Source organism: Heterodontus francisci, chromosome 36 (genome assembly GCF_036365525.1).
Source record: "Heterodontus francisci isolate sHetFra1 chromosome 36, sHetFra1.hap1, whole genome shotgun sequence".
In the NCBI taxonomy this organism is placed as follows: domain Eukaryota; kingdom Metazoa; phylum Chordata; class Chondrichthyes; order Heterodontiformes; family Heterodontidae; genus Heterodontus; species Heterodontus francisci.
Genome location: NC_090406.1, coordinates 36,287,103 through 36,299,788, shown reverse-complemented (window position 1 = coordinate 36,299,788; position 12,686 = coordinate 36,287,103). Strand labels below are relative to the sequence as shown.

Below are 12,686 nucleotides of genomic sequence, written 5' to 3'. Positions count from 1 at the left end.
AATGGGAAGATTCTTGGTAGTGTAGATGAGCAGAGAGATCTTGGTATCCAGGTACATAAATCCCTGAAAGTTGCTACCCAGGTTAATAGGGCTGTTAAGAAGGCATATGGTGTGTTAGCCTTTATTAGTAGGGGGATCGAGTTTCAGAGCCACGGGGTCATGATGCAGCTGTACAAAACTCTGGTGAGGCCGCACCTGGAGTATTGCGTGCAGTTCTGGTCACCGCATTATAGGAAGGATGTCGAAGCTTTGGAAAGGGTGCAGAGGAGATTTACTAGGATGTTGCCTGGTATGGAAGGAAGGTCTTACGAGGAAAGGCTGAGGGACTTGGGGTTGTTTTCGTTAGAGAGAAGGAGGAGGAGAGGTGACTTAATAGAGACATACAAGATAATCAGAGGGTTAGATAGGGTGGATAGTGAGAGTCTTTTTCCTCGGATGAGGATGGCAAACATGAGGGGACATAGCTTTAAGTTGAGGGGTGAAAGATATAGGACAGATGTCAGAGGTAGTTTCTTTACGCAGAGAGTAGTAGGGGCGTGGAACGCCCTGCCTGCAACAGTAGTAGACTCGCCAACTTTAAGGGCATTTAAGTGGTCATTGGATAGACATATGGATGTAAATGGAATAGTGTAGGTCAGATGATTGGCGCAACATCGAGGGCCGAAGGGCCTGTACTGCGCTGTAATATTCTAATTCTAATTCTAAATAGTGCCACACAACACGATGGAGGGTATCCTCAATGTGAAGACAGGACTTTGTCTCCACAAGGACTGTGCAGGACTCCTACTAATACAGTCATGGATAGGTGCATCTGCAGCAGGCAGATTGGTGAGGACAAGATCAAGTATGTTTTTCTCTTTTGTTGGTTCCTCACCCCCTGCCGCAGACCCAGTTTAGCAGCTATGTCCTTTAGGACTTGGCCAGCTTGGTCAGTAGTGGTGCTTCTGAGCCACATTGAAGTCCCCCACCCAGAGTACATTTTGTGCCCTTGCCACCCTCAGTGCTTCCTCCAAGTGGCGTTCAACATGGAGGAGTATTGATTCATCAGTCGAGTGGGGGTGGTAGGTGATAATCAGCAGGAGGATTCCCTGCCCATGTTTGGCCTGATGCCATGGGACTTCATGGGGTCTGGCGTTGACATTGAGGACTCCCAGGGCAACTCCCTCTCGACTGTATACCACTGTGCCACCACTTCTGCTGGGTCTGTCCTGCCGGTGGGACATGACATTCCCGGGGATGGTGATGGCGGTGTCTGGGACATTGTAAGGTATGATTCACTAAGTATGACTAGGTCAGGCTGCTGCTTGACTAGTCTGTGGGATACTCTCCCAACTTTGGCACAAATCCCCAGCTGTGAGTAAGGAGGACTTTGCAGGTCGACAGTGCTGGGTTTGCCGTTGTCATTTCCGGTGCCTAGGTCGATGCTGGGTGGTCTGTCCGGTTTCATTCCTTATTACACCTGATCTCTTTATCTCCCCACAGATGCTGCCAGACCTGTGAGTATTTCCAGCATTTCTTGTTTTTATTTCAGATTTCCAGCATCTGCAGTATTTTGCTTTTATTCATTCCTTATTGACTTTGTAGTGATTAGATACAACTGAGTGACTTGCTAAGCCATTTCAGAGGGAATTTAAGAGTCAACCACATTGCTGTGGGTCTAGAGTCACATGTAGGCCAGACACGGTAAGGACAGCTGATTTCTTTCCCTAAAGGACATTAGTGAACCAGATAGGTTTTTACGACATGGTCATCATTAGACTAGCTTTTAATTCCAGATTTATTAATTGAATTCAAATTCCACCTTCTGCCGTGGTGGGTTTCAAACCCATGTCCCCAGAGCAATACCGTGGGTCTCTGGTTACTAGTCCAGTGACAATACCACTACCCCAATGCCTCCCCAGGAGTAAGGCAATTTCTACTTATCTTAGTCCTAAATGGCCTACCCACTTATTCTGAGACTGTGTCCTCTGGTTCCAGAAACCCCAGCCAGGGGAAACATTCTTCTTGTATCAACCCTGTCGAGCCATGTAGGAATTTTGTATGTTTCAATGAGATCACCTCTCATTCTTCTAAACGCTAGAGAAAACAGGCCTAGTCTCCTCAATCTCTCCTCATAGGACAGCCTGGGCATCCGAGGAATCAACCAGGGCATCCTGAACCTAAAACAAAATCCTAATGTACTTCAGAGATAGACATGTGGAAGATGAAAGGAGCAGAGATTAGAAGGTGTTACCTAAAGTTTTTGTCAAGGAGATGGTATTTGAGGAGGTTTATAATTGGGAACAGAGGAATATGGAAAAATGGAGGATATCAGGGAAAGACTTCCAGAAAATAGGACCCAGGTGCTTGAAGGCTCTGCTATCAATGGTGGGATGAATGGAGGAGAGGATGCCCGAGAGGTTGGAGTTGGAGGAACGGTGAGGTGGGTTCGGGTTGGGGAAAAAGAGGTATATAGGATACAGAAATTGGATTGTGAGAGGCTATGGAAAGAGTTAAAGATAGGAATGAGGATTTGAAACCCAACATGCGAGTTGGGGAGCTAATGTAGGCCAGTAAGGGTTGAGGTGGTGGATGAACTAGACATAGTATGGGACAGGATATAGCCAGTTGACACTGGATAAAATGGAGCTTATGGAGGGTGAACGATGGGAAACCAGTAAGGAGAGTATCAGAATAGGCCATGTTTGCAGATGGTGAAAGTGTGTATAAACATTTCCATAGTGAAGTGACTGAGGTAGGAGTGGATATGGGTGACGTTATGGAGCTGAAAATAAGCGTCCTTTATGACAGAGGGTTATGGGGGTCTGAATATCAATTCAGGGTTGAACAGGGTACTGAGGTTACAAACAATGTGGTTCAGCCTGAGCCACTGCCAAGGGAAAGGGATGGAATCCGTGGTGGTGTTCTAAAATGTTTAGACTCATTTAGCTCTGGATGTCAGATAAGCAGAATGCCAGTATAGAGAGGTGAGAGATGTGGTCAATAGATAGAACTGGATGTCATTGATATTTATGTGGAAGTTGGTTAAATATCTGCAAATGGTGTTGCCAAATGGCAGCATGCCAATGAGAAAAAAGAGGGGGGCTAAGGGTGGATTACATTTCAGGAGCAGGAGAAACAATTTCTGGAAATGCTCTGGCTATATTTTGATAAATAGGAGAAGATACATGCAAATGGCAGTCTCTGACGGGGCTGAAGAATGGAGGAAGATTGCATGGTTGATCCTGCTGCTGTGGGTCATGGAGGATGAGAAAGGATAAAACACCTTGGTCAGAATCACTGATGGGTGTTGTTCATGACTTTACTTAAAACAATTCTGGTGCTGTAAGGAGGATAGAAGCTGGACTGAATGAATTATACAGGGAGTTAAAGAAAAGGTGGGATTTGGGAGGTATGATATGTTCAAGGACCTTAAAGAAGTGAAGGAAGTTGGAATGGGGTGATAATTGGCAAGGGTGGAAAGGCCATGGCACTTTTCAAGGGAGATACAAAATGCCTGAGAATATATAAGAGATACAGAATGGAACCATGCCATTTGGCTCAACCAGTCTGTGTTGGCTATTTCCCCTCCATGCAACCACAAGAGACAACCACTTGGAGACTAAGAAGGGGAGTTAAGTGGTCAAGAATTGATCTGGTTTGGGGTCAAGGGAGCAGGAGGCAGGTCTCATAGATTGAATGGGTTTGGAGGGGGCAAGATAAGACAGAAGTTTCCAAGGATGATATTCAGGGTTTGAGTGGATGGGTGACTGGTGAAGGGTACTCAGGCCTCAAAACAGCAGATAGTCTTGATTTAGGTGATGCAGAAATTCTCAAACTCACTTGAGTGTTTGAGGTGAAGATGGAATGGGTGGTGGGGAGCATTTAAGGACTGGATGTAGGAAAAAGGAGCCTGGGTTATATCCGCCCTCCAGGTTGATCCTGAAATAGTGGGCAGTTTTGGTTGAGGAGAGTGAAGCACAATAATGCTCAATAGAGCCTAAGCCTCAATCCCAAGGCTTTTGGTATTTAGTGAAGAAATCCAAATTGTAGTGAAATGGGTTTGCGTATTCTCAACTCAATTCCTGTGAGCACAAATAATTCACCACAGATTAGCACTAAACTGGCAGTCTCCATTAGAAGTCCGTACAGATGGCTGGTGTAGGAGTATAGCAGAATTGTCCGAATGATTGGTCTACATAGATGTATACTATGGTGCCAGAGTCCACTCTCGACAATTCTTCAGAGTTCTCTACAAGATTATTAGCAAAGCAGCACAATAAGACTGGTTAGCACTGAAGTCAGGTCGCCATCCTCACACCTGATATCAGTTTAGCATCTGGAAACACAAGGCAGCCATTTTGGAGCCAGACATTTCTAACAAGGAATGCAAAACCTAGCTAATACAACAGTCCCACTGTTTGCTTTCTTTCCTATGGACAATTTTCACTCATTTTCACGGCATGGTACAGAGAGCTAAGGGAGTGTTGCTTCCTACCATTTGATGGTCAGCATTTATGATCCACTAACTAGCAGTGAAATATGGGAAGAAAAGCTGGGAGTGGAAGTTCTCAAGAATACAACATGCTCCTCAGCATCTTCAGCAACAGGTGTGTTGTACAAAGCCTGCATCAATTGATTTTTTGTTCATTCTTGATTTGCACGCATTGCTAACATTTGTTGTCCTGTACAATTTAATAGCTTGCTCAGCCGCTTCAGAGGGCAGTTATGAGTCAACTACATGAATGTGGGTCATATAAGGAAAGTAGGTTTCCTTCCCTGAAGAACATTAGTGAAATAGTTTTGCTGATACTAGCTTTTATTTCAAATTTAAACTTAATTTAAATTGCCATGGCCGGATTTGAGCTCCCATTCTCTAGATTATTAGTTCAGGCCTCCGGATTACTAGTCCAGTAACAATCCCTACACTACCATACTTGTAGGCTTATTAGACAGGTAGCAGAAAATATGTATGCCTCATCTTCCTATATTCAGTATATTTACAGCCACTAATACTGCAATGACTGGAAACTGTCTTATTGTGTGGCAGCATTGTAACACAAGATCAACACAAGTGAGATAGTGCTGGAGCCTCCATTGGGCTGGACAGACACCTCTCCAGGTCTGTTCCCTTTCCTGTTGTGGGCAAACATAAAACAGCTGTGGTCAGATGGGCCTCAGTTCATACAAGATGGACCAGGTTTTTGCATTGTTAGCCTGTCCAGTAACTTGGAGTCATGACTGCAGCTGAGGAACAACTGTGCATGCGTCCTATTCATCAGTAAAGTGATGGAAGGTGTCATCAACAGTGCCATCAAGTGGCACTTGCTAAGCAACAACCTGCTCAGTGACGCTCAGTTTGGGTTCCGCCAGGGCCACTCAGCTCCTGACCTCATTACAGCCTTGGTTCAAACATGGACAAAAGAGCTGAACTCAAGAGGTGAGGTGAGAGTGACTGCGCTTGACATCAAGGCAGCATTTGACTGAGTATGGCATCAAGGAGCCCCAGCAAAACTGAGGTCAATGGGAATCGGGGGGGAAAACCCTCCGCTGGCTGGAGTCATACCTAGCACAAAGGAAGATGGTTGTGGTTGTTGGAGGTCAATCATCTGAGCTCCAGGACATCACTACAGGAGTTCCTCACAGTAGTATCCTAGGCCCAACCATCTTCAGCTGCTTCATCAATGACCTTCCTTCAATCATAAGGTCAGAAGTGGGGATGTTCGCTGATGATTGTGCAATGTTCAGCACCATTCGTGACTCCTCATATACTGAAGCAGTCCGTATAGAAATGCAGCAAGACCTGGACAATATCCAGGCTTGAGCTGATAAGTGGCAAGTAACATTCGCGCCACACAAGTGCCAGGCAATGACCATCTCCAACAAGAGAGAATCTAACCATCTCCCCTTGACATTCAACGGCATTACCATCGCTGAATCCCCCACTATCAACATCCTAGGGGCTACCATTGACCAGAAACTGAACTGGAGTAGCCATATAAATACCGTGGCTACAAAAGCAGGTCAGAGACTAGGAATCCTGAGACGAGTAACTCACCTCCTGCCTCCCCAAAGCCTGTCCACCATCTACAAGGCACAGGTCAGGAGTGCGATGGAATACTCTCCACTTGCCTGGATGGGTGCAGCTCCAACAACACTCAAGAAGCTCGACACCATCCAGGACAAAGCAGCCCGCTTGATTGGCACCCCATCTACAAACATTCACTCCCTTGACCACCGACGCACAGTAGCAGCAGTGTGTACTATCTACAAGATGCACTGCAGCAATGCACCAAGGCTCCTTAGACAGCACCTTCCAAACCCGCGACCTCGACCAACTAGAAGGACAAGGGCAGCACATACATGGGAACACCATGGGAACACCAAGGGCAAGTTCCCCTCCAAGTCACACACCATCCTGACTTGGAACTATATCGGCGTTCCTTCACTGTCTCTGGGTCAAAATCCTGGAACTCCCTTCCTAACAGCACTGTAGGTGTACCTACCCCACATGGACTGCAGCGGTTCCAGAAGGCAGCTCACCACCACCTTCTCAAGGGCAATTAGGCATGGGCAATAAATGCTGGCCTGGCCAGTGACGCCCACATCCCATGAAAGAATTTAAAAAAAAAATTATTTCCCTGCTTCAATTTTTACAGGGCAGATTATGGAGCATCAACAGCCCAGTGCATTAACTGACTCCTGCAATAGAAAGGTTTCTGCAATATAAACGTGGCATAAGACAAATAAACTGGATGAGGAAGCTTACCAGGTCACATTCCCTAAAGTATTATAGAGATGTGGCTGTGCGATCAGTTCTCTATAATGCAATCACAGTTGCTAGTACTAGAACTACGTTTTCACATTTATACTAGGAACACAAAAGCTGCATCTCAATGTTCCCTGTCAATCCAAAACTTCCATATAAAATACTAGCAGCAAAACTTCATGCATCATTTCTCCTGCCTGTTGAACTATCCCCAAATAGCGGTCTTACCTCAAATTCAACTTTGGAAGTTTAAACACAGAGAATCACTTGCTGAATATGTGCTCAGCTATAGGAACACTCGCTCCTTTGGGATGCAAACACAATTCCAGCTGGGCTTCGCATGGTCTCAGCAATCACTGCAGTCAATTTGGTGAGATATCTGCCTTTACTACAGTTGCCTCTCACTGAACCCTGTTGTCCTGTTAGCAGGGCGGCACAGTGGCGCAGTGGTTAGCACTGCAGCCTCACAGCTCCAGCGACCTGGGTTCGGTTCTGGGTACTGCCTGTGTGGAGTTAGCAAGTTTTCTCTGTGACCATGTGGGTTTCCACCGGGTGCTGCAGTTTCCTCCTACAGCCAAAGACTTGCAGGTTGATAGGCAAATTGGCCATTGTAAATTGGTCCTAGTGTAGGTAGATGGTAGGAGAATTGAGGGAAAGTGGGGATGTGGTAGGGAATATGGGATTAATGTAGGATGAGTATAAATGGGTGGTTGATGGTCAGCACAGACTCGTTGGGCTGAAGGGCCTGTTTCAGTGCTGTATCTCTCTATGACTCTAATGTGCTAAAATGAACAGGAATACATCCTATGCCATCACAGTAAGATTGTCTTTAAACTGAAATATAAGGGGTAAAATTCAATTGAAGTTTAACTTGCATTGTAACTAGAGGAAAGAGAAATCATGTGTAACGTGTGGCTGATACATTACAGAACAACAACTTGTATTTATATAGCGCCTTTAACGTAATAAAACCTTCCAAGGTGCTTCACAGCAGTGTTATAAAGCAAAATTTGACACCGTGCCACATGAGGAAGTATTAGGGCTGCTGACCAAGTGCTAGTTCAAAGAGATAGTTTTTAAGGAGCATCTTAAAAGAGGAGAGAGATGTGGAGGGGCAGAGAGGTTTAGGAAGGGAATTCCAGAGCTTAGGACCTAGGCATCTGAAGGCACTGCCACAATTGGTGGAGCAATTAAAATCTCCCGCTACCCCCCATTTTGCATCCTCGGAATGGGAACTTTGAGTCCCATTGTAAAAAAAAGATAGAATCCAACGACATGGTTTTCCATTTCAACAAAATCTAGCACCAGCATACAAGACCCTTTAAAATGTGGGTCTCAGTCACTATCAGATGTCCAGAGCCCCTGGCTCACGCAGTGAACTGTGGAAACACTGTGAATCTGCAGTTGACAAGACTCTATAAACAGCCTGCCTCCAGGATTCCCAACCAATTAGGGAGGTCGGGCGGGCTTACACAGCTATTTTGTCAGAGGAAGGATTTCTAATTAAAGGGACCATGACATGCTTCAGAGAAGCTCATCAGGACTTGGTTTTTGTAGGCTGCAGCAACTACAGGAATGGTGACGAGACCTGGGAAGGCTGGCCCTCGGGTATTTTGCTTTTGCTTGGAGGTCTGGCTGAGACAGCTGCGGGGTTGCAGTGTGAGCTCTCCTAAGGGCAGGAGGAGGAGGACAGATTCTTCAACCAAGCAAGTATAGATGGAAGTGGCTGAGGAAGTGAGCAGCAGCATCGTGACCACTCTAACCTGGAGACAGTGGACCAGAAGGATCCAGACCCTCAGGAGGGCATGACAGGTGAGTGGGGTAGCACTGTCTGGTGCCAATCCCCAGCATTCTTCTGCAAAGCATGCCTCAGAGCTACACACCTTACAGCTCCACTCATTCCTCTCTCTGCAGATACCTCACATTTCCATCTGAACAACCAACACTCACCATCACCCTATAACCCTCTCACACCCATGTCTCACAGTCACCATAAACAAATGTTGTCCTTCATTCCTCTGAACACAAGCCATTCCTAACACTCCTACTTCACTGCTTTCTGTCCTTGCAGGAGAAGAGATCATTCACTTGGCGAGAATCAGGGACAGGGGGTGTGTGGGATGCAGGGGAGTGTCGGCCTCCAGTGACAGACACCTTGTCAGCCACTGGCAATGTGTGCTCGCCTGGTCCACTGGGAAGGCAGTCTGGCACCATGAGGATGAGGATGTCAGCAGCAGCCTGTCATGACAGGCTGAGCCTCGTGAGACCCGCTGTTGGGGGGGGTCACACCTCCTTCCATCCGCATCTCGGTGCCCACTCCTCTGCCCTGTGGAGGGGCATGTGGCTGTGTAGAAGGCAGCTGGGGCTGCTGCCGTGGAGCAGTTGCAGTGGAAAGCCCCCTGCCCTAGATTCTCAGCAACGGGTGATGGTGTAGCTGAATAAGCTGCTCCAGTGTGGTTCTGAAGGCAGGGAAATGCAGCTAAGGATGGGTGTAGTGCTCATCATGTGACGAGCCGTCAAGGCAATTGGCACTCACCTGTCAATCAGTGACAGTACTCTCTGGCAGAATCAGTGCCTTGTAAGGCAGTCTCACAGCCTGTCCATTTCTGTAGCTGTTCAGTTCAACTGATCAAAGCCTTTACAGATTGTCAGTTTCTCTGTTGTTTTCCTGCTGTGCCTTCTCCACCCTGCTGGGTTGGGTACACAGTGTGAGACTGCTCCGCTGTTGGGACAGAGGGAATCCACTGGGAAAATCCCACATATTGGTTCCTTAATAGGTTCACTTGTCTTCCTGCCGCTACCGGGAAGGTGGTCATCAGCGCACTCAACCCATCCCTGGGAAAAGCGGGAGGTGGCGGAAACACATCGGGATACTTGTCTGCCAGCATTTTCTCTAATTTTCCTGCGCTCCCCTCCCCTGATCCTCCAAACTTGTCTCCACGGGCCTGAGAAAATCCCCCCAGATCTTCAGTGGAAGTGGTTGAGTGAAGCCCACAATTACTGCTCCACATCAATTGTCTAAACAGCACTTGAGTGCTAAACCTGGAGGTGTCTCTATTTTACCACCTCCAGACAAGTTTAAATTATGGTAACCAATAATTAGGAATAAAATTGCACGCTAAAACCAGATATCCAAACAGGCATACCTTATTAGCACAGCACCCATTTAGTGTCTGTTTTCATCCTTTCACCAAAATAACTCCTGCTGTGTCTTAACATTAAAAACTTCCATTTGAAGTTTTAAAATTTGCCAGGATTACCTAGGCATGTTTCAGATGCAGTTTCACACCAGAACATTGTTGTACTACAGCTGGCGTGGACCTGAAACACTGTGAGGTGTCCTCTTGGATAGAGTCTCACACTAATTGTCTTAGTTGAATTCAAGAGTTAGATTGGGACCTGATAATTGGGTCATGTGACCATTTTGCACCCTTGAAACCAATATGTATTGACGTAAAATTCGAGTATATCTGCTCCCTTACATTTATAGATTGTTATTATTAAAGGACAAGTCAAATACTGCACAGGGGCAGAACAGCAATAGGCAGGGGGAAGGATCACAGCCAGAATTCTAATATTTTCCTTGTGGGTGATTAAAATAGATTGAAAATCTCTGATTACTAATGACTCCACATTAGAAGGCACAGAAATAGTGCTCCTCTTTTAAACTAATTTTGATGCCTGAGTCTTTAAATTTCACCTGATGGTCGTCTTTATAATCCATGGCCCATGGCTCAGTGAGGGAACTGTATCATCCATCAGTGGGTGAGTCTTTACGAAGTTCAACATCTCATCTGGAAACCCATTGGAGGAGTTGTATTTGGTTCCAGGTCCTGCACAGCAGCCAGGTCTGTATGTGTGAGAAACAAGAATATATGCAAAAGGTGATGCTCAATGTGCGGTGTGTATTAAAACACTGATGGTTCATGAGGTAAGTAGGTAAGTTGAGTCCATTGGACAAATTAAGCTGTGTTTTGTTGGTTCACTTACACTACGTGTTGCCCATCAATCAGAAAATAGCATTTAACCCTTCCTGTGCCACAATTAGGTTTTACTTTATGAATTTGATGACAAAAAATGCATTTCGCATGCAGACCTGTCACTCTTCATGTCATTGATTACACAATCCCAACCATCCAGAAAATACTTCATGTCCACCATTGTTGCCGGTGTTGGGATGCAGGACATCTGGGATAAACTGTGCTCTGAAGAAGCAAATTATGGGAGGTGCACTAGAGGACATAGTTCCCTGGTTTGCATTGCATTTGCTTTCTTCTGTCTGTATATGGGTTTGGTGAGTGGATGAGGGGTCAGGGATTGGGGTGTGTGGGCAGTGGGGGGGGGGGGGGGGGGGCAGATGGGGGGGGCATTGAGCATCAAGGAAGGAAATGCTGGAACACATCTCCAAGCATTTCTCAGTCTTAATACACCGCACAGCCATCTGAACACCAGAAGGCGGTGGGTGGGAAATCCCGGCTTGGGTGTCTAAAGTGCAAAACTGTTCCATTGCCGAACACAAATGTAAAAGAAAGCATATTATGTCACTCTCACTGCCAAATTTACTTTATTTTAATTGGCAGAACTAATTTCCTCCAATTTATTTCACCTTGTTGTCATGCCAACCTTGCTTTTTGCCATCTGCCAGAGGAATCTACACAAGAAAAGGCATGTTCTCACAATTGTATTTTCTACCCATAATGCCATTAATCCATGGCGTACATATTGCCTTTGGTGTATAAATATGGTCAATTTTCATCTCTGTTATATAAAATGCCACATTATTCCCTTCTGTTGTCTGTTCCTCCAGGTACTATACTCTCTGCCTTTTGGAGCTTTCGCCCCCAAATCACCTTACTACACCAGCAACATTTTTAGAGTCATAGAGTCATTTAGGGCATAGAAAGAGGCCGTCGAGTCCATGCCGGCTCTCTCCTTGGAGCAAACCAGTCAGTCCCACTCTTCTGCTCAATCGCTGTAGCCCCTCAATTTTATTTCCTTTAAGTGCCCATGCAATTTATTTTTGAAATCATTGATAGTCTCCGCTTCCATCACCCTTGTGGGCAATGAGCTCCAGGTCATTAACACTCACTGCGTAAAAAGGTTCTTCCTCACATTCCCCCGTTTCTTGCCTAAAACATTCAATCTGTGTCCCCTAGTCCTTGGACCATCAGTTAATGGAAACAGTTTTTCCTTGCCTAATTTATCTAAGCCTGTCATAATCTCCCCTTAATCTCCTTTGCAACAGGGAAAAGAACCCCAGCTTCTCCAACCTAACCATGTATTTAAATTCCCCATCCCTGGAATCATTCTGGTAAATCACCTCTGCACCCTCTCAAGGACTCTCACATCCTTCCTAAAGTGTAATGATCAGAACTGGACACAATACTTGGGGCCTAACCAGAACCTTATAAAGGTTCAGCATAACTTCCCTGCTTTTGTACTCTATACCTTTATTTATGAAGCTCAAGATCCCATATGCTTTGCTAACCACTCGTTCAATGTGTTCTGCCACCTTCAAAGACTGATGCATATGCACCCCCAGGTCCCTCTGCTCCTGCACTCTTTAGAAATGTGCCATTAAGTCTATATGCCTCTCCCTATCCCTTCTGTCAAATGCATGATCTCATACTTGTCTATATTAAATTCCATCTGCCACTTGTCTGCCCATTCTGCTAGCTTATTTATGTCATCTTGCAGATGATTTGTATCATCCTCACTGTTGCCACTCCTCCAAGTTTGGTATCATCCACAAATTTCGAAATTCTACTCTGTATTCCAAGATACAAGTCATTTGTACATAGTGAAAAAAAGCAGTGGGCCCAGCACAGACCCTTGGGGAACACCACTGTCAATCATCCTCCAATGTGAAAAACAACCATTTACCACGACTTGTTGTTTTCTGTCCTTAAGCCAATTATTTTTTAATCCAATTGAACAC

At 45.6% G+C, this 12,686-nt stretch overlaps 1 protein-coding gene across 3 annotated transcripts in view; it reads right to left on the bottom strand.

Annotated features, from left to right (window-relative positions):
- The window catches only part of sema6bb (sema domain, transmembrane domain (TM), and cytoplasmic domain, (semaphorin) 6Bb), a 578,950-nt gene that overhangs the window by 44,539 nt on the left and 521,725 nt on the right, over positions 1 to 12,686 (bottom strand). For all 3 annotated transcript variants that reach the window (XM_068016533.1, XM_068016532.1, XM_068016534.1), the window contains one exon: positions 10,449 to 10,598. In XM_068016533.1, coding sequence (XP_067872634.1) covers positions 10,449 to 10,598 — 150 coding nt within the window. The remainder of the gene's footprint in view (positions 1 to 10,448; positions 10,599 to 12,686) is intronic.